General features: G+C 36.7%; 1 protein-coding gene across 4 annotated transcripts in view; it reads right to left on the bottom strand.

Annotated features, from left to right (window-relative positions):
* The window catches only part of METTL15 (methyltransferase 15, mitochondrial 12S rRNA N4-cytidine), a 229,569-nt gene that overhangs the window by 62,431 nt on the left and 143,848 nt on the right, over positions 1 to 23,290 (bottom strand). For 3 of the 4 annotated variants that reach the window (XM_059138610.1, XM_059138611.1, XM_059138609.1), the window contains exons 4-5: positions 11,345 to 11,536; positions 8,737 to 8,915 (exon numbers count right to left, since the gene is read on the bottom strand). In XM_059138610.1, coding sequence (XP_058994593.1) covers positions 8,737 to 8,915; positions 11,345 to 11,536 — 371 coding nt within the window. The remainder of the gene's footprint in view (positions 1 to 8,736; positions 8,916 to 11,344; positions 11,537 to 23,290) is intronic. The other variant, XM_059138614.1, reaches the window with a different exon arrangement.

The following is a 23,290-nucleotide window of genomic DNA, read 5'->3' as shown; positions in this document are numbered from 1 at the left end:
CCTCCCCACAATAACTCAAACCCTCCTGCCACATCAAAATCAACTTCTCTCTTTTTAGGTTCTCCTACCTTTTTTGTTCATGACTCTATTATATACAGCATTTATCACAGGGTAACAAAGTGAGCAGCTTTTATGATGGTCTCCCATATGAGTATGTGAGATCCTAGAAGATTGAGTTATCAGCATTCTCTATCACCAGTTCATACTGTACCTTAAGCATAAGAAAAGATCTAGGGTAGTGTCCTAAGTAAGGGCACAGGGTCTAGAGTAAGATTACTAGCTTCTAATTCCAGCTCCATTTGACAAGAGACAAGTTACTTAAGATTCTTTGTGCTTCAGTTTACCTATGTATAAAATAGGCATAAAAACAGTACTGACCTTAGGATTTTTTTTTTTTAAAGATTTTATTTATTTGTTTGACAGAGAGAGACACAGGGAGAGAGGAACATGTTGGAGGCCACGGCATGGTTGGAGTCATGGCTCAAACCAGGCCCTGACTTGTGTCTCCTTTGAAACGTGCTCACGGTCCCTGTTCGGGTGCCACTTGTTGCAGCCGGCATGACCAATCTACCAGGAAATGTGAGGGTAAGAGGATGGTGAAAAGAAATTAAGAGACAAAGAGATGGGGGCAGGAGGGACACTGAGGAGGATATCCAACAGTGCCGATTTTATTCCACATCTTACAATCATTTATAAGGCAGACCACAATAGGAGGAGTAATACATCAGTACCTAGTCAAGATGACTGCAGGTTTCTATAACAAGTTTACATTAACTACAAGCAAACCTCGTGATGCCAGGTAGTCTCTGCTAATGCCATTAGCAAGACAATCAACCAGGGAGTAGGTTATGGGAAGTACAGGAACAACAAGGACCAACTAAGAATTCATGACTCTGACCACATTGTTCCCTTCTGTAAGGGAGAGCGTGTGGGAAGTCACGTAGGCGAGCGCACGACACATAGCACAGACCCCTTCTCAGTGTTACTCAACTTTCCCGTCCTTAACCTTGTCAAGGCGGACTTTAAAGGAGACACAAGTCAAGGCCTGGTTTGATCCACGACTCCCAACCATGCCGTGGCCTCCAACAGGAACACAAGCCGGGGGAGTGGGAGATGGAGAAGCAGGTTTCTCACTGAGCAGGGAGCTGGATGTGGGGCTTGATCCCACATGACCTGAGCCGAAGGCAGACGCTTTAATGACTGAGATACCCAGGTGCCCAGACCTTACGGATTATTGGTGAGGTTTGAGTTAATACATAAAAATAATTTAGGATAGTGTCCCGTATGTGCTCAGTGTAAGTGTTAGCTGGCATTTATTGTTATCATCATCATCATCATCATTCAATAAGGGCTGGGTCACCGTCACTTGGGATTAGAGCAATCCTTGCTCCCCACTTGATACTTCAAACTGAGAATTGCCAGATTTTTTTTATAAGGAAGAGATTTTCAGGTTTTTCTTTTTTTTTTTTTTTTCTTTTTGTTCACATTTCATTCTTTTCTGAGTTGGGCTTCTTGTACAGAATGTCTCTTGGAAAGATTACTTATTAAAATAAGAAATAAGTTTACTTACAAAATGTCATTTGATAATTTAGTTGGCATGAAGTTACCATACTAATGTACACAGTGTATAACAGATTGAACTCAAGAGATTTAAACGACAGAATAAGTGCATTATCATAGGCAGTGACAATGACAACTATGACTCACAGGCAAGCCATCCAAATTTAACTATAAGTTTGACCATACCATTTTCCACCAGAGTGACAACTGAACTCCCTGACATCTTCATTTATTTCTTAATCACGGCAATGTTAGTATTCAGAGTGCTTTTGGGGGAAGATGGAGGAAGCAACATGTAGGTTATTAAAACAATAAAGGGATGGCAAGCTAATCTCACTAACTTCATCGGGAAACAGTTCCACTAAAATTTGATGGCAATGACTATTAATGAATGCTGCACTTTATTTATTTTGTACTTTGAATATTTCTCTCCAGATGAACAAAAAATTTGCTGGAAAAAGATGATTTCAGATACAAACTGAGGCATAAGCTATTATTGGTTACTGTGGAAAGATAAACCTTATATGTACCAAGGCAGCAAAAGATGATTTTTCTTTTTTCTAAAAGTCGCATAATCCCTAAGGGAAGAGCAGGTTGGGATGAAGCAATTAGCTTATCACAGATCACACTGTTTGGCTGTGGACACGTAATCATTGGTATAAGACCACAGTCATGGTTCTGATGAATGTAACTGTTTGCTCCCTGGATTACCCCAGGTCTGGATGGAGAGAAAAAGAAAAAACTTACAGTTGGATTTGCACTTTAAAATTCACAGAGAATTTTCTTATATACCTCTCATTTATTGGTCATAGCAAGAATTAGTTATTCTTCTTTTCCAGATGAGGAAATAAGGATCAGAGAAAACAAGTGATTTATTCAAGTTCACAAAGCAAATACATAGCAGAACCAAAGAGCCTGAGAATGTTTGATCCATGTCCTAGAGAATTTCAACTTATTCCTCAAGTTGTTTTAATTTATATTGAATACTTTGATGCTTGGGTCTCCCCCCTCTTCAGTGTTAAGGGCAGAGTACAATTGATTCTCAGTAATACCTAACAACTTATACTTTTTTCCCCCTGAATTTTCATTTTTACTTTGGCTGGGAATGTACACATCTTTTTATTGATTTATTTGTTCAACAAGCATTCATTAAGTTCTGGCCATGTACCCAGTTCATGAGTCAGAATAAAGGTTACATAAAAGTTTCAGTCAGGGAATAATAAAGTCTATATATTTAATCAACAAGAACCAAACATAGCTAAGAAGCTTCCCCCCCAACTCCATTCACATTAAAACATTGATATTGTAAGCCTTCTGTCACTTCTTGATTATCAGTGCATGATTTTCTATTTTTGTGAATCTGAATCTAAATCCCAATGATCTGAAAAGTGATAGACATACTTTGATTTTGGCATAAGCTGAAAACTGTGAGTGAATTTCAATATTAATTTAAGGAAAACATAGTAGGGTTATGAAAAAAGTAACAAATGATCATTATAATAAATACTATTTTTTAAAAAGATTTTACTTATTTATTTGTCAGAGAGGGAGGATAAGCAGCAGGCAGAATGGGGGCAGAGGCAGAGATGGTAGGCTCCTCACTGAGCAAAGAGCCCAATGTGGGACTTGATCCCAGAACTCTGGGATCATGACCTGAGTCAAAGGCAGCAGGTAAACCAACTGAGCCACCCACGTGCCCTCATAAATATTATCTACTTCCATTTCAAGATGAGAAAGAGAAGGCCTAGAACTGTTTGAGTTTACATAGAAAGCAAGCTGCAGAACCAGGAGTTGAAATAAAATCTCTTCATTAAACTAAATTTCACTTAATAATTAAGTTTCCCTTGATGTATCCAGAGGATGGGAAGAGCAATGGAGTATGGAATAAAATACGGACAGCCTCTTGAGAAAATATTCAGAGGCAAGTCTAGAACCAATGCCATTTTTAAGACTATAACATTAAAACATACATTAATTCTAGACCACAGCCATTTTATTTTTTATAAAATTACTTAAATCTTCTTTTTCCTGGAGAGCTTGAGATATTTTAATATGTACCATTTCCCATTATTAAAAACTCTTAATGAAAATATTTCATTAGTTTACTTTTTCTTCACAGCACCTCTAAAGATTAAGAGAGGAAAAATACCATTTCAGCCCTAAAGATGAATATATTAAAGTACTGGGAAGGCAATGTGCTTTTTCTAATTTACTTGGGTATATCAGTGTTAGTGTTATTGAAGCATATTGGTATGACCTCTAAGGCTGAACACCAATTTTTTAGTTATAGTGATGTTATTTCACTGAATACCAGCTTTATAGAAGCAGAGCCTTCCTGATTGATGTAATTTTGTTTATTTTATATATTAACCTTAAAAAATTATTTACCAAATGCTTTCCAAGGGCCAAAACCATGCTAAGTGCTGGGGCACAGTCATGACAGTGCCCTCACAGTGCTTATCATCTGGAGCAGGACTGTCTAAAAAAAATATAATGTGATCCACATATATTACTTAAAATTTTCTACATCCTCCTTAAATAAGTAAAAAGAATGGGTATAGTTCATTTTAATACTGTATGTAACCCAATAATTTCTAAAATATGATCATTTCAACACAGAATGAACATATAAATTTTTGAGATACACTAAATTCTTTTTTCAAATTAAGGTGTGTATTTTATATATAGAACAATTCAATTAGGAACAGCCACATTTCAAGAGTTCCATGGACACATGTGGCTACTGGCAACTGTACTAAATAGTATAGGTCTAGGGGAGAAGTTAAATAGGAAGCAAGTAATAGAAGTGAAAGTGCTATGGCAGGGAAATACAGTGCTATAGGAGCATGGAGAAGAGCATCTCAACTAATCTGTGTAGAGCTAGAAAAAACTTTCTTCTAGAAAAAACACTTCAACTATGCTCCAAAGGATGAGCTGGCATTAGCTACACGAAAGGATAGGGCTTGAGCCCTTTGGTGTTAATGTTAATAATACACAGGGCCCGTAAGTGAGAGTGACTCTGGTGTGCAGGAAAGACGAGACTACAGAACTTTACTACAGTTAGAGCAGAGATTACTCCGGAGAGCAAGAAAGATGAAAATGAAAAGAGAGGTACGAGCTTGTCCATGAAAAGCTTTACAAACCATGTAAAGGAATTCAGATTTTATTCTAAGGAATTCATCCTTTCTAAAGACTTTAGGTCTCTATATATGGAACTAGCAGTTTCAGACTGAAATGTGCTCCTCTTCATGGAAATACAAGGAGCAGTAAGACAGATGGAGATGACAAGGCTAAAGCAAGATGATCATTTATTAGTTTGGTTCTACATTAAATTAGTCCCCTCAGGTTATTTTCAAGTTTTAGATTTCATAAATCTACTTTTTTTTTTTTTTTTTAGTTATAACCATATTAGAACATAAACTAGGCTTAACAAAGTGCAATTTGTTATTTATGAATTATTTTTGGAGGGAACACTAGCATGTATTAGATATTAATATTAAAATTTCTGACTATATTTAGTTCTAAATAGTGTGTATGAATAGTGAAGTCCCACAGGTTGTTTAGGAGTTATAAAGTACTAATTTGGTAATTCACCAAGTAATTCATGGTAATTGTAAGGGTCCTGTTCCAATCTGCAGCCTCAAGCCTGTCTTAAGGTACTCATATGATATGGCAGAATACTGGAGCTGTAGTTACTTGTACTAGCAAAAGGCCCCAGGCTTTAGGTCTTATAAATTACAACTTAATCACTTGAATTATTATGTAATTCTACTATGTATACTGTGATTATAAGTGTAGTGGTCTCCCTTGTCCTAATGGATTATTAGCTTTTTGAAAGTAAAGTAAGTGACTTAGTATTTCCATCAATATATGCATTTTACTCTGTATCAGGAACCGTAGTATATATCTCAGAGTGCTTGATAATCTTGAATATACTTAGTATGATTTTATTAGAACCAGAAAAGATGTCCAAATATAGTCACAGCATACTACAGCCTGCCAAAATACATGTTTGTTAAATACAGATACTGCGTAGGAACTGTACCAGGTTGAATAGTTTCCCCCAAAGTTTGTGTTTACTAGGAACCATGAATATAACTTTATTTGGAAATAGGGTCTTTGCAGATATCATCAAGATGAGGACATTCTATTAGGTTGGGCCCTAAATCTAGTATGACTGATGTCCTTATAATAACAGGAAAATTTGGACACAAAAACAGGTACAGGGAGAATCCCATGTGATAGTGGAGGCAGAGACTTAGCAATACCATATACAAGCCAAGGAACATCGAGGATTGCTGTCAGCTGCCATACACTAGGAATAGTCAAGCAGGCATTTTCCTCTAGAGCCCTGCTACTCCCTTGACTTTGGACTTCTAGACTCCAGAACTGTGATAGAGTAAATTTCTGTTCTTTTAAGCCATCAAATGTGTGGCACTTTGTTACTGCAGCCCTAGGAAACTAATATAGGAAACTAATACTGGGCCCTCTATTGCTTTCTACATTCCCTCTGTGAGTCGCTCTCTTAAGGGACTTCCATTTAAGGGACTTGACAAATTAATCCCTTTCTCTGTTCAACTGTCCAGGGTAGTATTTTACTCTGAGCATTCCTATATAGTCCTGCTCCCACCAAAAGAGCTATACCCTTATAGCCCAGCCCAGAGCACTTACTTTTGCCATCAATTAATTTCATCAAATATTACACAAACTGGTGAAATATGAATGCAAAACGAAAGACATCTGCTGTGCCTATGAAAACTAATGTAGACACTTTGGAGACTCTGATAAAGGTGAATCATGTAAAAAAAATCAATCAAATTAGATGTACCTGAGGTAATTATGAAAGACTGAAAAATTATGAAAATCTAGAAAATATGTTCAGATTGATTTGTAAGTCTCTTTAAACTATAGCTTCATTTTAATAAAAATAAAATCAGAGCTTATAGAAGGCATGCCATGGGGTGTGGTTTATGTAAGAATGGACTTTGTAGAACTGCAATTAAGACTCAAATATCTCTCTCTCTCTCTCTCTCTCTCTCTATATATATATATATATATATATATTTATATATGTATAGGTTCTGTAATTCTCCACATGTACCGACTTTTTTATTACTCACAAAATCAAAACTTTGGATTTACAGTATAAGTAGATCTTCAGATCTACAGTATAAGTAGAAGAACTATGTTTACTATACTATGTTTTTATTCAGTCACTTACCAGTCAGTAAACTTTTTGAACAGAGGCTCTAATCGGCTCTCCATTCTACTGCTAGTACTCTGTATAATGCCTGGCATATAGCAGCCTCTCCCAAAACAGTTTTTGAAAAAAGGAGTGCAAGATGCAAACCCATTTTATTTCTGTTTTTTCCCTTTTCCACAGAATTATATCATAAATAAATTTGTATTGCTATGGGCTGATATGAGCCATAAAAATGGATTTATTATGGGGAACTCAATCTTTTAATGGCACTTATTAAAGTCTACACATATATGAGTATTCTTATTTTTATGATATCATTTCTCATGGCCTTCATAAGTTTTTCACATCATACTCTTTCTGAAAATACTTAAACTGTTTCTATTTATGTCTTGATTTAATTTCTGTGTAATTCCACAGTGTCATTACCCCAAGTTTGCAGATTAGGACCCTGAAACAAAAGAGTTAACTCAATATCTTAAAGGTAAATTCCCAGTTATGCCTCAAATTCATGAGCTTCCAAATTCTAGATTAGTACTGGCTTTGCCATTAATTAGACTGTCTACCTTGGAGGAAACTACTGACCCTCAATGAGGCTCAGTTTCTTCAGTTATCAGATGAGGTTTTTTGACTGGATGATCTCTAAGATGCCTTTAGCCCTATATGGATTTTCTCATATATAAACATATGGGAGACAGAGAATTACATATACAGCTAAAGAATGACAGAAAGGCTAAGGTAAGGTAGTAATGGTTAGTGAGTACACTAACCAGTCTGCTAGCACAAACTTTTTGGGAAAAAATACCATGGAATATTTTATGATCATAAAAGCCACAAGAATTTTGCTCTTACTTGACAACAGGAATCTCAGTGTTAAGTTGGAAGGGTCTTGAGATATGTATAAAGCTTTAAAAATTTAAATACTTGGTCAACTCTTTATATTTTATTATCCTAACTAAGTAAAATATAGGGTTATCAAATTATATCATAAAGCAATTGCTATATGATCTCTAAATCTTGATTTGAATAAATTTATAATCAAGTTTTATTCCTTAAACTATAGATAATATTAAGACAGAGGCAACCAATATTAGGTTCTTTTTAGAAGCTACACAATTATTCATTTTCTCTACCTCTTTAGCTACTTAAGTAACTTAATAGAAGCCATTGAAAAGAAATCCTAATACAGTCAGTAAATAAAAATGATGTAGGGTTTCAGATGGCCCAACAAGATGAAGAATTTAACACTGGAATTCTGTTAAATAACTGCAGGAGTTGTATTTTTGCCTTGGAAAACTTTCATCATGGAACACAGCTGTGAAACAACTTTGGCTTCAAACAGAAAGGCTATAATAAAGCGCCTCCTAGCTAGACTTAAGTTCAAGAGGTTTATGGTGGCAAACAGCAGAAAAGATGAAATGTTTCAATAAGCCCCTCAGGCTGATTTAGTTAGCATTCACAAAATGGAATAACCTATACATCACATACCCTTTGTTAGCTGGTTGTTTAGAATAGATGTATGAGTCACTAGATTTTATTTTAGCAGTTGGGCAATGCAATTCTCCTTTTGCCCAAAATATTAAAATGCAGAAATGTGAAACTAAGAGAGGTAATGTCAGATCTTATACAGAATGCTTATCAACCACTGTGATGGATCAAGAAATTCTTCTGCACTTGTCATTCCATGTTTCACCTTGGTAGGCACAAATGATAAATTACCTCTCATAAAAAAGCAATCTATTGCTCAACTAATCAGCAACTACAGTATATTTTCTTAAATTGTGTGGGGGAGAGGTGTTGGAGGGGGGAAGCTTGCAAAACCAAAAGAAAGCCCGTATGGAAAAAAGGATACGCAGTATTCAATCCTGCATGATTTTTAAGTACAAATGAATCCCTCTGGGAGTTTGGGGGATTTATATATATATATATATTTTTTTTTTTTCCTTTCAGACACTGTTCAGAATTAATGAGGGTACCTGCAACGATGCTGGCAAGCTGCTGGGTTCTGGAGATGGGGTAGAGGCTGCGTGCCTGAACGATTGCTGAAGCGATTTTCTTGGCATGCTTCTCCTCCCCGTATGTTCTCAGGATGGATGCAAGTGCCTGTTGATCTAAAGCATTCACAACATCAGCTGCGGTGGGCATGTCAGGGTACCTACGCACAAGAAGAGCCAATTAGTTTGCTGACGTCAGTTTTCATTGACAAGAGGTGAAACTTCAGAGTATTGAAGTCAGGCATACACACACAGTCTAAGGGAGCATCTGAGGTTTTTAAAGTCAGAGACTGAAATCTTCAACAAATGAAACAGATTTTCCATTTCAAATACCCATCATAACAGCAACAGTGGATTGAGCGTGACATTCGTCAAGTCAAGGGCAGCAGGAAATTAAAATATTTTACTAACCTTTAATTCACAAAGAAGTTATTATTACTAATGCAGATTTCCCCTAAACTAAAGTAAATGTTTGGATTTAGCTTGTTCAAAATTTAAATTACTGTTTGATACAGATACAAGACACTGAATGATATCTAAATGAGCCTACACCTCAGGAACTTAACTAATTCTGAGATTATAAATAACTAAGTACTTATATGGGAGCATAAATTGAACTTAAAAAGTCTATACAAGAAGATATTCCCAGTCAATTTCCCTCACCTTCTATAATCTGAGAGTTGTTGGGGAAATTGGGATAGCAGAGACTAAACTCTGCTATAAGATTCTAGTGATAAATGGCAACAGGCTAAGAAAGCCTCTTGCATCTACCTTCATTGCAGCGATCTATCAGCCTCCAGGACCTGACTGGCCTTATTTTTTGGCTTGGACTCCCTCATCCCATAACACCACCTGGATAAGTATTGCACATATTTGCAATGATTGACTCTCCTTTTCCATGAATTCATGTGAATCTACTCTCCCTTTCTGAATGCCATATACTTTATTCAGATCTGTTCATATCTTTGATTAGGTTATACCGTCTATGCTATCTACCTGGAAGCCATCCTGCTTTTTAAGACATACTTGCTGAACTCTAATCTCATCCATTATGTATTGACTTAGAGTTTAATGCTCAAGGGAAATTTTATTTTCAGGTTCTTAGGGGGAAAAACCTCAAGAACCCTGATTCACAGACTACAATTTGCTAAGAAGTTTTCATATTAACAATATAGGGATTTACAACCATTAACTAGAAGCTATGTTCATCGTATTTCAGAAGGCATTCTCCTTTAACAAGACATAGGAACAGCAGAAATTTGCTTGACATTTTATTACCTCTGCACAACAACCTCAATCTCCAAACATGAAAGGATATTTGACCTTTACTATTAGTCACCGCTTTTTAAAGGATTTTCATTATTTTCTTTTATGATCACATTCTTCATTCTATGAATGCCAACTTGTGCAAAAGAAGGTGTAAGACTTAGAACAAAAAGGTTCCAACAAGTATGGGTCACAATCCAAGTTACCAGGTCATATCAAAACATGGGGAAAAGGCTATATGTGAATAATTACCATTGAACAAAGCATTTTATGGGAAAGAAGTCAAAGTCAACTCATTATTAATTTTCTGACTTAAGCAGGACATTAAATTTCTTATGTGCAGGTCCTTCCAATAGATTGGAAGATATTTTGGAAAACCTAAATTTGTCTCAGTAGAAATGTTTATGCAGGTCTAGAATTGCAGATTAGTGACAGTAACAGAATGGCTTGCTTATTTAGACATAAGAAAATCTAACATTCCTCTTAGAAGGTAAGATTCCCAAAAGTAGGAGCCATGATACATAATTTGGTGGTCATGGTGGGGCATGAAATGAGGAAGAAAAACGTGGTTAAGCTTTGTACATACAGACTATTCTGTCCCTAAGCCAGTGTTAGGCATAGAGACAAGTGGTAATCTAAACTTTAAAAATTAATTTAGATTTAAAATGACTCATCCTACAGTTTACCAGAATGTAACCCTCTTTGTGTTATAGGTACCTCTTAGAATAATGGAGAACAAACCAGTATTTCCAGGGTGGTGAGGAATGAAGAGGAGGTGTAAAGCTGTCCTGTACATAGCACTATGTTGGTACGGTACTATAAACTGTAATTTCTCTAGGGAACATTAAACCAAAGTAACTGTACAGGACAGAGACAGGACAAAACATACAATTGCTGACCTCCAGAATCTTGCATTTCATGCAGTATTCAAAAGAATATGTATTAAATATAATCCTTTTACCTCTCACAAGAGGCATAGTGGGGCCTGCATAAAAATGGACCCATTGTTTCAGCATTGCATTTATCAATACTGTTTATAGTCTAAAAAACTCATACTATATCTATAAAAAAAGATTATCAGTATGGAAGTTATCTTCTTCACTATTCTGTGTAAAGACAGAAATGATTTTCCTTTTAGAATCTCAAATCTAAAGAAACACTAAAGTCTATAATGAGTAGCAAACAAAACTGATTTATTATGTATGGATAGTGTTAGGTGTGGGCGTGTGATGGGAATTCTGCAGTCTTAAGAGGAAATTAAATCCAGAGCGTTTCTGCAAAATTGATTTCTTGTTGTGAGGAGAAATGGTTTATTGATACTCACCTGCCACCATCCATTCTCATGTCCAAGGGCCCGTCCTTCCGAAGGGAAAAACCTCTCTCAGGAGCATCAAGTTGCATGGAGGAACACCCAAGATCCAAAAGAACTCCATCTAAAGTTCCTGGCTGCACTCCAGCTTTCATTAATAAGGCTTCTGCCTGGCTGAACTGGCCTAGCATAGCTCGGATCTGTTTACTGTGAATAAATGCAGGAGATGGAGAAAAGACTTTGTTATATTAAATTTGTAAGGTGCATGATCAATAGAAGGAAGCACAGCCTATTATTAGCTTATTTAACCAATATGTATTTTCTAAGGGTCAATCACATGTTTGGTACTATATAAAGACATATGGAAATGGAAACTTTACATCCTTGGTTTCAATGCCAGAGGTGATTTAATGTAATTTTATTTTTTCTAACAAACACAGTTTATTGTATATTTCTGTGAAGGTATACAATAAGTTCATGGATTTGTAAAATTCTTTTTCCAGACCATTCATATTTCTTAAAAAAAAAATCCCTTATTCATTTGCACAAAATAAACTTTCCTCTTTTCAAAAAGAAATCTTAAATTTATGGGTCAAAAAAAGAAGTACATATTATTTATCAAAAGAATAAATTTAGAGATAACAAAGGCTTGTGAGGATGTGGAGAAAGGGGGACTGTGTACTGTTGCTGGGGATATAAATTTGTATAACTACTATGGAAAATAGTATAGAGCTTCCTCAAAAAATTAAAAATAGAACGCCATAGGATCCAGCAATTCTGCTTCTGGAAATACATCTAGAGGAAATGAAAACATTCTGTTAAAGAGGTATCTGCACCCCTATTTTAATAACAGCATTACTTATAATAGCCAGGACATATAAACAACTTTCCATCAACAGATAAATAAAGAAGTTGCATATATACACATACACACACACACACACACACACACACACACACACAATGGAGTATTATCCAGCCATTTAAAAAAAAAAGGAAATCTTGTCATTTGTGATAGCAAGGATGGACCTCGAGGGCATTATGCGAAGTGAAATAAGTCAGACAGAGAAAGACAATTATTGTATGATCTCATACATGAATCTTAAAAAGGAAAGAGAAAGAGAGAGAAACCAAACTCATTAAAAAAGAGAGAGAGAGATCAGATTTGTGGATACCAGAGACAGGAGATGGGGTAAAAAGAATTGGATGAAGGTGGTCAGAAGGTATAAACGTCCAGATAAGTTAGTTAAATAAAAAAGGATGTAATATACAACATGACAACTACAGTTAACACTGCTGTATGATATATATAAAGTTGTTAAGAGTAAATCCTAAGAGTTCTCATCACAAGGAAAAACATTTTTTTATATGTATATGAGAAGAAGGACGCTAACTAACTTATTGTGGTAATCATTTCACAATATATATAAATCAAATCATTACACTTATATAAGTCAAATATATAAACTTATATAGTATGGTACATTAATTACTATCTCAATAAAGCTAGAAAAAATAAACTTAATAAGCCAATTTAAGTACAATAAATAATAAACAGGGATCACAGAAAAAAGATATGTCAAACATCTTCAAGCCAAACACTTAAGAACCATATTTTTACCATAACTTAGGATGGGGTGCTGTGCAACTGCACACCTGATGCATGAAACTACGCTTAAAATAAATGCCTTCTTGCAGAAACAATGTGTTAGCTTTCAGCAGGCACTTTGAAGTGAATGGAGCATTCAAAATCAATAGGCAAGAAGTTGGAATCACCTTGCAGCTATACTAATTCTCCTTCCTACACAAAGTGAGATGCTGCCTGCAGGGTTCTTCAGAAGCCTTAGGGCAACTGGTATGCATTTTGGATGGGGAATGGGAAAAGAAAAAATGGCAACTCTCCCAAGATCTCATTCTCTCCATCTACAGGTGGGTAGGGTGAATTTGGATTTCAACAGGGGAATTTATATTTATGATATTATGTTTAAGGAGAACTTCATTGCTCATTGGTAATTTTTTCCCAAACTCTGATGGAGAAACTGATTTTCAGATTCACTCACCAAAAATTCATGGACTATCTCCTATATATCAGACATTATGTTAATTAGCATTATGTTAATTGTTAATATAAAGATGAATAAAGCATGGCTTTCTGAGCTTTGAACTGAAAGAAATATATAAATGAATAATTTGTGAAACAACCTGATGGGTGCTAGCAGTAGAAAGATAAATTGTTGTATCTGTATTTGGAAAATATACAACAAATGCTAATACTAAACACTGGGAACACAAATAATAGAATACTGGGATTGGAAAGCAACTCTCAATTCACTAATTCCAATTATTTAACTGATTGAATCTTTTCCCTCTCCACCATCACTGCTGGGGTGTGCTGGGGTAGAGGCAGGGAGAGTCACTGTTTTAACCACCTCCCATTTTCCCCATTGGTCAGGGTGGGATTCCCATTCTAGGATTATGAAAATGGTTAAAGCATGGCACTTGGCCACCAGACAGATGAGACTGACAGTTTATTAATCACACATCCTTACAGCTCTTACAGCCCAGGGGAGGAGGGTGTGCAAGGCTACATGTGGGTGGCAGGAACAGAGTAGGCAAGCAGAGGCTATAAGCAGCAGGTTTTATAGTTCAAAAGAACTGTTGACCCTTGGTTCTGATGGGAGAATGTGATATGATTGGCGTGTCTGAGTAATTTCATGGGCAGGGAATTGAAACCTGCTACTCAGGGAGAAGCAGATATTTTTACTTATCCCTTTGATAATAAGGTTCCTTTGGCTCAGGAACCTTATCTGTGGGAGCACTGTGCGGGGGGGGGGGGTAGCTTGTGGTTGGGACAATGGAAGGTCTCTCATTTTTCTCCAGATGTCAAGAATACATAATATTGAGCTTTAATTTTAAGGCCTTACACGAAATTCTCCAGCTCATGTTCGAACATTCTCAATCATCAGAACTCACTACTGTTTCTGAGCTGTTTTTTAGTTGCTAACTATTTCCTCACTATTTCTATATTTCTATATTTTCCCCTTGATATTAGTCCATGTAAAACAACCAAAAACCTACAACCATGGAAGCCTTTCATATATCTACTGTCATTTTAAGTCATTGTAAGGGATATTTGTTGGCCACCTCTTGCTTGCCAATCTCTGTTCCAACAGGACCTCAAAATTTGAGCCATGTCATCTGGGAGAGACTGATTATATCTATAACTGTTTATATGTCAACTTGGCAAGACTACATTATCTACTTATTTAATCAAACACTAATCTCAGTGTTGCGGTGCAGGTTATTTTATAAATGTGGTTAATAATCAGTTCGCTCTAAGTAGAACATTACCTTTAATAATGTGGCTATGCCTCATCCAATAGGTGAAAGGCTTCCCAAGAGCAAAAACTGAGGTTTCCCAGAGGAAGAAGAAATTCAGCCTCAAGACTTCAATATCAGTTCCTGTCAGAGAATTTCTAGCCTGATGGCTTGCCCTAATTCAGACTTGCCAGTACCACAACTGTGTGAGCCAATTCCTTAAAATAAATTCCCTTGTATATTTATGTATTATGTCCCTCAATATCCCTAAGGATTCTCAGGAGAAACAGAACCAGTAAGAGATATACATTATGTGTGTGTGTGTGTGTGTGTGTGTGTAACTTCTGCTGGTTCTGATTCTAGATAATATACTCACTGTATTTTCAGAAGGTTTATTATAAAGCAATGCGTCTAAATTTCAAGAGGGCTTTTAATTTTAATTTTCTTTTTAATTTTTTCAGTGTTCCAAGATTGTTTATGTACCACATCCAGTGCTCCATGCAATACGTGCCCTTCTTAATACCCACCACCAGGCTCATACATCCTCATACCCCCTTCCACCCTAAAACCCTCAGTTTGTTTCTCAGAGTCCACAGTCTCTCAGGGTTCATCTCCCCCTCTGATTTCCTCCAATTCACTTTTCCTTTCCTTCTCCTAATGTTCTCCATGTTATTCCTTATGTTCTGCAAGTAAATGAAACCATATGATATTTGACTTTCTCTATTTGACTTATTTCACTCAGCATAATCTCTTCTAGTCCCGTCCATGTTGATGCAAAAGTTAGGTATTCATCCTTTCTGATGGCTGAGTAATATTCTATTGTATAAATGGACCACATCCTTTTTATCCATTCGTCTGCTGAAGGGCATCTTGGCTCTTTCTACAGTTTGGCGACTGTGGCCATTGCTGTTATAAACACTGGGGTACAGATGGCCCTTCTTTTCACTACATCTGTATCTTTGGGGTAAATACCCAGTAGTGCAATTGCAGAGTTATAGGGCAACTCCATTTTTAATTTTTTGAGGAATCTCCACACTGTTTTCCCAAGTGGCTGCACCAACTTGCATTCCCACCAACAGTGTAAGAGAGTTCCCCCTTCTCCACATCCTCTCCAATGTTTGTTGTTTCCTGTCTTGTTAATGTTTGCTATTCTAACTGGTGTAAGGTGGTATCTCAATGTGGTTTTGATTTGAATTTCCCTGATGGCTAATGATGAATATTTTTCCATGTGTCTGTTAGCCATTTGTATGTCTTCTTTGGAGAAATGTCTGTTCATATCTTCTGCCCATTTCTTGACTGGATTTTTTTGTTGTCTTGGTGTTGAGTTTGATAACTTTATAGATTTTGGATAGTAGCCTTTTATCTGATAAGTCATTTGCAAATATCTTCTCCCATTCCCTAGGTTGCCTTTTAGCTGTTTCCTTTGCTGTGAAGCTTTTTATCCTGATGAAGTCCCAATACTTTGTTTTTGTTTGCTTTTGTTTTGTTGCCTTTGGAGATATGTCTAGCAAGAAGCTGCTGCCCTTTCAGTCTTTTTCATGGGCACAGCTGCTTAAACCAACTGAGCCATCCAAGCGCCCTATGGACACTGCTGCTAAGCTTCCTCCATTACTGTATTTGTGCATCTTTGTCAGTTGTTGCAGATCTAAGTACAATTTCTGCCCTACACATTTACTACAACCCTTTAAGATCCAGGTGTTACCTTTAACCACAGAAATCTTTTACTAGAGCAAAACCTCACACAAGCCACTATTTCACAGTCTTAATTCCTTGGGTTTTACAGCTATTACCCGTTTACTAATATACTTGTAAAATTAAAAAAAAATAAATCTTATAAGGAGTTCTTGGGTATCCTCAAACTAACAGTTGAACACACAACATTCATACAGTTTTACACCTGACTATTACTGAATAACTAAAATGTAATCCTTGTGGTACAAAACTCAGTTTAATACACAAGTATGAGAATATCATATGGTAACAAAAGTAACCAAGTGTCAACACGACAAAATAAATTACGTGTTTAAGGCAGAGTTTTCTGATGCTGCACCAGTTACATGTTTCTAGAATTAGATTGTTCTCAGAGTCAAAAAGCCATCCACAAAGCTTACCAATTAATCTGTCGAAAGAAAACTCAGCCTTAACTTTAGACCCTGAGGACATTATTTCATATACGCAATGAATGTGAGGCTAATTTTACTGGACCGGCACAATCCCCTTTTCGTTCTTCCCTTCCTTCAAATTTTAATTTTCAGTATTTGTGCATGTATATTTTACAAGTGTTATAAAACAAGTAACCAAAAAGTGTGACTTAGCCAGGGACGATCATGATGGTCACAAAATAGAGGCAAACCAGGACATTTAGCTGTTATTACAAACGCACGATTTGTTCAAATCATCATTATTTTCATTTGTCCTCACCTCAGACTCCCCAGGATGTAAGCAGAATATTGCCTGTGATTCAAAGCACATGCTATGTGAGAACTGTTCTTCAATCCAAGCCCAGGAAAAGGCAAGATGCTTAGCAGTAGAAGTCAACAATACCTTGGTTGCTGGAAGCCATTTTTTAGTTTTTTTGTGAAGATCTTAATTCTATCAAGTCATCTGCACTTAGAATACAAGTTATAGGCTGTTTGTTATAAAGGACTAATATGTAGGTAGTGATGTAAGAGTAGCTAAAATTCACTGTGTATTTGATTTAGGATTGACCATGGAACTTTCTCATTCCTCTTATTGCACAAGAAGTTTAATAATAAGGGTTAAGGATAAATTCCTCTACAAATTATAAAAGTGGATCCAACTCCCAGGTTTGAACAGGGTTGCTCTTAATGTGAGTACTGTCCAGCTTAGTTTTAAAACCCCCAAACTCCTATGTTTATAAAATGCTTAATACTAAAAGGTACTTTGGTTTCCCATGGATTTGTAATTTTAAGTTTCATGGAGAGAAGACTTATTTGTGTAGAATCAAAACAATTTAAAACATGTGAAGTCTGAACATAAATTTTTAAGAAAAATTTTGAATTTGGAGAATAACTGAGACAGGCTAGGGAAGAAAAATTTCACTATTATACTTTTCCTCTTAAGATTTTTTTTTTAAGATTTTATTTATTTATTTGACAGACAGAGATCACAAGTAGGCAGAGAGGCAGGCAGAGAGAGGAAGAGAAGCAGGTTCCCTGCTGAGCAGAGAGCCCGATACGGGCTCAGGACCCTGGGATCCCAGGACCCTGGGATCATGACCTGAGCCGAAGGCAGAAGCTTAACCCACTGAGTCACCCAGGGGCCCCTCCTCTTAAGATTTAATACTCTTCTACTTTAACCTTAGCCAGTAATACTAAATAAATGCTTTAAATCGTTATATACCTCTATCCTCAAGTATAATAATGAATTCTGCCATAGTAAACAAATATACAATCCAGACATATACAACTGACAAAAACCAAAAAATGGTCCATGGAAACAATTAATAATGATGGTCTTGATCCTTTCCAAATCATCTAGCTTTTGCAGTGTGGCAGATTACCCCACAACTTAGTAGCTTAAAACAACAATCATTTTGTGAGATTAAGAGTCACTTATGGTTTGTCTCCCTCCCAATCCCATCTTATTTCCTTTATTCTTCTCCTACCCCCTTAATCCCCCATGTTGTATCTCCACTTCCTCCTATCAGGGAGATCATATGATAGTTGTCTTTCTCTGATTGACTTATTTCGCTAAGCATAATACCCTCTAGTTCTATCCACGTCGTCACAAATGGCAAGATTTCATTTCTTTTGATGGCTGCATAGTATTCCATTGTGTGTATATATACCACATCTTCTTTATCCATTCATCTGTGGATGGACATCTAGGTTCTTTCCATAGTTTGGCTATTGTGGACATTGCTGCTATAACCTTTCGGGTCATGTGCCCCTTCGGATCACTATGTTTGCATCTTTAGGGTAAATACCCAGTAGTACTGGGGGTGGGGGTGGGGTTATGGACATTGGAGAGGGTATGTGCTATGGTGAGTGCTGTGAAATGTGTAAACCTGGCTATTCACATACCTATACCCCGGGGGTTAAAAATATATTAATGTTTATAAAAAATAAAAATTAAAAAAACAACAACAACAATAATTTATCAGTTCATATTCTGTGCTATGGCAATTTAGGCTGGGCTCAACTGGGTAATTCTTCTGATACTGGGTGACTGTGTTTAGTTGGTCTCAGTCGGCCTCACCTACATGTTGGGAAGTTGGCTGGGGTTAAGATGGCAACTGGACCATGCGTCTGTGGCATCTTGCCAGTTAGTCCAAGCTTTAACTTCGAATGGTCAAGTTCCAAAAGTAGCAAGGTAGGCTGAATCCAATACACAAGTACTTTTTAAGTTCTCAATATGCCCCATTTTCTAATATCCCATTAGCCAGAGCAAGCCCATAGCTCAATCCAGACTCAAGGGCTGTTAGAATTCAAAGGTAGACTAAGGGGCTAGGGTTTGATTCTAGAAATACAAATCTGGGCAGAGATCAATAAGGAGTCTGTGCCATAGGGGTCTGGTAAGAGCTAATACATGATCATCTGGGAGCGAGTAGCAGGTGGTAGTAGGGGGTCTGTAAGAAAACAATGGTAGAATTAAAATTAGAAAGTGGTAGAATTAGAATGCAAACACAGGAATGAGTTAAGTTAACATCATGTAAATGTGGCAGCAAATAGAAGGGCTCTAACTGCAGGCCAGACTTTTCCTAAAAAGAACAAGTTATCTAGTCCTGAAGAAATTGAAGTTCTAGGCAGGAATATGGTTAGAAAGTCAGGCATAAGAAAGTAAGTTTAGAGATGTAATCAGAACTGACCAATCACTAAAATCAACACATCAAGTCAGTACTAGTAATAAACACGGATCATATGAAGTAGGGTGACAAGCAGAGCAATGTAAAGCAGAAGTTTCCCCCCTTCACAGCACATTTTTTTTTTCCTTACGATTTGTTTTTTTTGTTTGTTTGTTTGAGAGAAAGCGAGCCAGCGAGTGCACAAGGAGGAGGGGCAGGGAGAGAGAGAGAGAGAGAGAATCTCAAGCAGGCTCCATGCTGAAAGCAAAGCCTAGCTCAGGGCTCCATCTCACAATCCTGTGGTCACGACCCAAGCCAAAACAGAGTCCAATGCTTAACTGACTGTGCTACCCAGGAGCCTCATGAACTAACATTTCTTTAAAGGTGCCAGGAACAGTACCAAGACACTTAAAGTTTGTTATACTGAACTTAAAGTGAACTGAATCCAGGGTTCACTTCATCATAAATCTTATTCATTTATTTTGTGTGGGTACGTGGGGATACATCCTGGGTAATAATGTCCCATAAAAGGATAAGAAGAGCAAAATACAAATAACTTTTTTTTTTTTTTAGGAGGTTGGTCTGCTTACTGTGGATCTAAGTCCTTCTCACATTACTATCAACATTATTTTATGTAAATCCCAATGTACTACCTGTTTTTCAGTCATTAAATTTTATTCATCTGTAGGCACTAAGCAGGGGCCATGGCTACCTTTACCAGTTCATTAGGCCTCCGAAGTAAGGAATTCAGAAGGGAACCAAAACAGTGGATGAAACACATAGCTAACTTGAGCAACTGTAAGGGCAAACATTGTGGGGTGCTTTCTGTGTGCTAGATCCTGTGCTGTATACTTATCAAATCATTTCATGCTCCTGATAACCCTAAGAGGTCAGTGACATTATGGCCCACAGTCTTCAGATGAAGAAATAAGAACAGAGAGTATAAGTCATAAGACTAGGAAGTGGTAGAATAAGAATGCAAACACAGGCTAGTCTTGCTAGAGTCTTTGCTCTCAACCACTACACTGTAATACCTATCAACTTTCTATTTATTTAATACCACTTCAGATCGCATTCCTTACCATTATGATCTTGTCATGATTGATTATCTGCCTAGTTTGTCTGATTTTTTTATTAAAACATTTTAATTGTTTTGGGGGCGCCTGGGTGGCTCAGTGGGTTAAAGCCTCTGCCTTTGGCTCAGGTCATGATCCCAGGGTCCTGGGATCAAGCCCTGCAGCAGGCTCTCTGCTCAGTGGGAAGCCTGCTTCCCCTCTCTCTGCCTGCCTCTCTGCCTACTTGTGATCTATTAAATAAATAAAATCTTTAAAAAAAATTTTTTAAAATAAAACACTTTGCCTTTAATAATTTCCATCTCTACATAGCTATAGGTGTGTAGATTTAGCACCCAACAAATATTTGCTGAATATCTACAAGGGGCTGGACACAGGAATATAAAAATGAACAAGAAAGGTATACGCACAAACTTCGGTAAATTACTGAGATCATTTATTTCTTCTTAAAACAGTCGTAGAGTGGGATAAGGACACTGTATCATAATGCTTAGGTTTAAATCTTGGCTCTGCTACTTACCAACCCTATGGTATTGGACAAGTTATTTAATTTCTCTCAGTATCAGTTCCCTGTATTTCACAGTGTATAAGGTTGCCCCCTTTAATACAGCAGAGTATGGTAGAAATACCTCAACAAGTTCTGGACTCAGACTAAATCAGATCAGCTTTCTAATTCTTTATCTAATTATTTTTTAATTTGACGATGATAAGTATTATTCCTCTTGACTCTCACAAGTCATCTACATATGGAATACAACTTATTGGTCTGTTTTACTATATAGGACTAAATGCACTAATATATACTGAGCCTGGTGATGTAAGAGTATTTTATTTGACTGTGTATTTAAATAAAGATTGAACATATAACATCAAAATTCTTCTAACTGCATACTGTCTAATAATTCCGGAGTCCGATTCTTCATTTGTACTATGCAAACAGAGCAATTCCAATGTCACAGAGCTTTTGTGAAGAGTATTTTAATTAATATACATGATAACACCTACTAAGATGCCTAGGCATAGAAAAGCCCTTAATAAATGCTATCTCTCTCCCCCCAAGCTCCAACTTTTCTTCCCTTAGATACTCTTATAATTTGGTCACTGTGCTGCCAATTGATAGCTGAGAGCAATGGCAAGGATTTCCTTCAAGGCCACCAAATGCAGAGCATACCAGCCATGATCTTTTGACCAAAGATCTTTTTTTTTTTCTTTTCCAACCTCTCTGATGTGCCTCTATTGGGCTATATTTCTCTTTCCACACCATGCCTATTATAGTTTGAGAACTGTTAACATTCTTTTAAAAGTTTTTATTTAAATTCCAGTTAGTTAACATGCAGTGTGACATTAGTTTCAGGTGTACAATATGATTCAATTCTTCCACACATTACTCAGTGCTCATCACAAGCACAGTCCTTAATCTCTATCACCTATTCCACTCATCCTCCCGCCCGCCTCCCCTCTGGTAACCATCAATTTGTTCTCTCTAGGTAAGAGTCTGTTTCTTGGTTTGCCCCCCTCTTTTTTTCCCCTTTGCTCATTTGTTTGGTTTCTTAAATTCCACATATGAATGAAACAATATGGTACCTGTCTATCTCTAACTGACCCATTTCACCCAGCATAACACTTTAACTCCACCCATGTCATTGCAAATGGCAGGATTTCATTCTTTCTTTGTGGCTAAGTCATATTCCATTGCATGTGAGTGTGTGTGTGTGTGTGTGTGTGTGTGTGAGAATCACACCCTCTTTATCCATTCGTCAGTCAATGGATAATTAGGCTCTCTCCATAATTTCACTATTAGATAATTCTTCTGTAAACATCAGGGTGCATGTATTCCTTTGAAATATTCATTTTGCATTCTTTGGATAAATACCTAGTAGTGCAATAGCTGGATTGGAGGGTAGTTCTATTGTTAACTTTTCAAGGAACCTCTGTACTGCTTTCCAGATTGGTTGCACCAGGTTGCATTCCCACTAACAGTACAAGAAGGATCCCCCTTCTCTACATCTTTGCCAATATCTACTGTCTCTTGTGTTCTGACATGTATGAGGTGGTATCTCACCATAATTCAGATTTGCTTTTCCCTAATGAGAAGTGATGTTGAGGAAAACTGTTTGCTTTTTGATACGTTTATGTTTACCATACCACAGAGCTCATTGTAGACATATTTATAAATAATCTAGGATATTTTGATTTTCATGTGAATTATGATCATTTTTAAATATTAAAAGAATATTTCCATATACTGTATATATTTGGTTTGATTGTATATTTGATGCCCTTGCTCAAAGATCACCTTGCTCAAAGAATATTTCCATATACTATAGAAATGGAATAAAAAGACATTAGTTTTGCTTTGCATAATTTGCTCAAAATCTTTGATAGCATTATTTTTACTGACCATTGTCTTTCCCTTCAGGAAATACTTCTTAAAAACTGGATTTAGCCATTCAATCACAATTCATAATGCATTTTTTTTTTTTAAACGAGAGGGAGAAACGGGATGGATGGGGGAGCAGAGGGAGAGAGAGACTCTTAAGCAGGCTCCATGCCCATCAGGGAGCCTGACACAGGGCTCGATCTCACAACCTTGAGATCATGACCTGAGCCAAGATCGGGAAGTCAGACACAACGGACTGAGATAGCCAGGCACTCCCATGATGTACATTTTAGAATAATGTTCATTAGAAATGATAAATATAATTGTATTTGTATCTCTCAGTAACTCTTTTAACATTTATTCACTGGAGTAATCTCCTTCTG

Source organism: Mustela lutreola, chromosome 1 (genome assembly GCF_030435805.1).
Source record: "Mustela lutreola isolate mMusLut2 chromosome 1, mMusLut2.pri, whole genome shotgun sequence".
Classification (NCBI taxonomy): domain Eukaryota; kingdom Metazoa; phylum Chordata; class Mammalia; order Carnivora; family Mustelidae; genus Mustela; species Mustela lutreola.
This window is presented reverse-complemented; position numbering and strand designations above follow the sequence as displayed.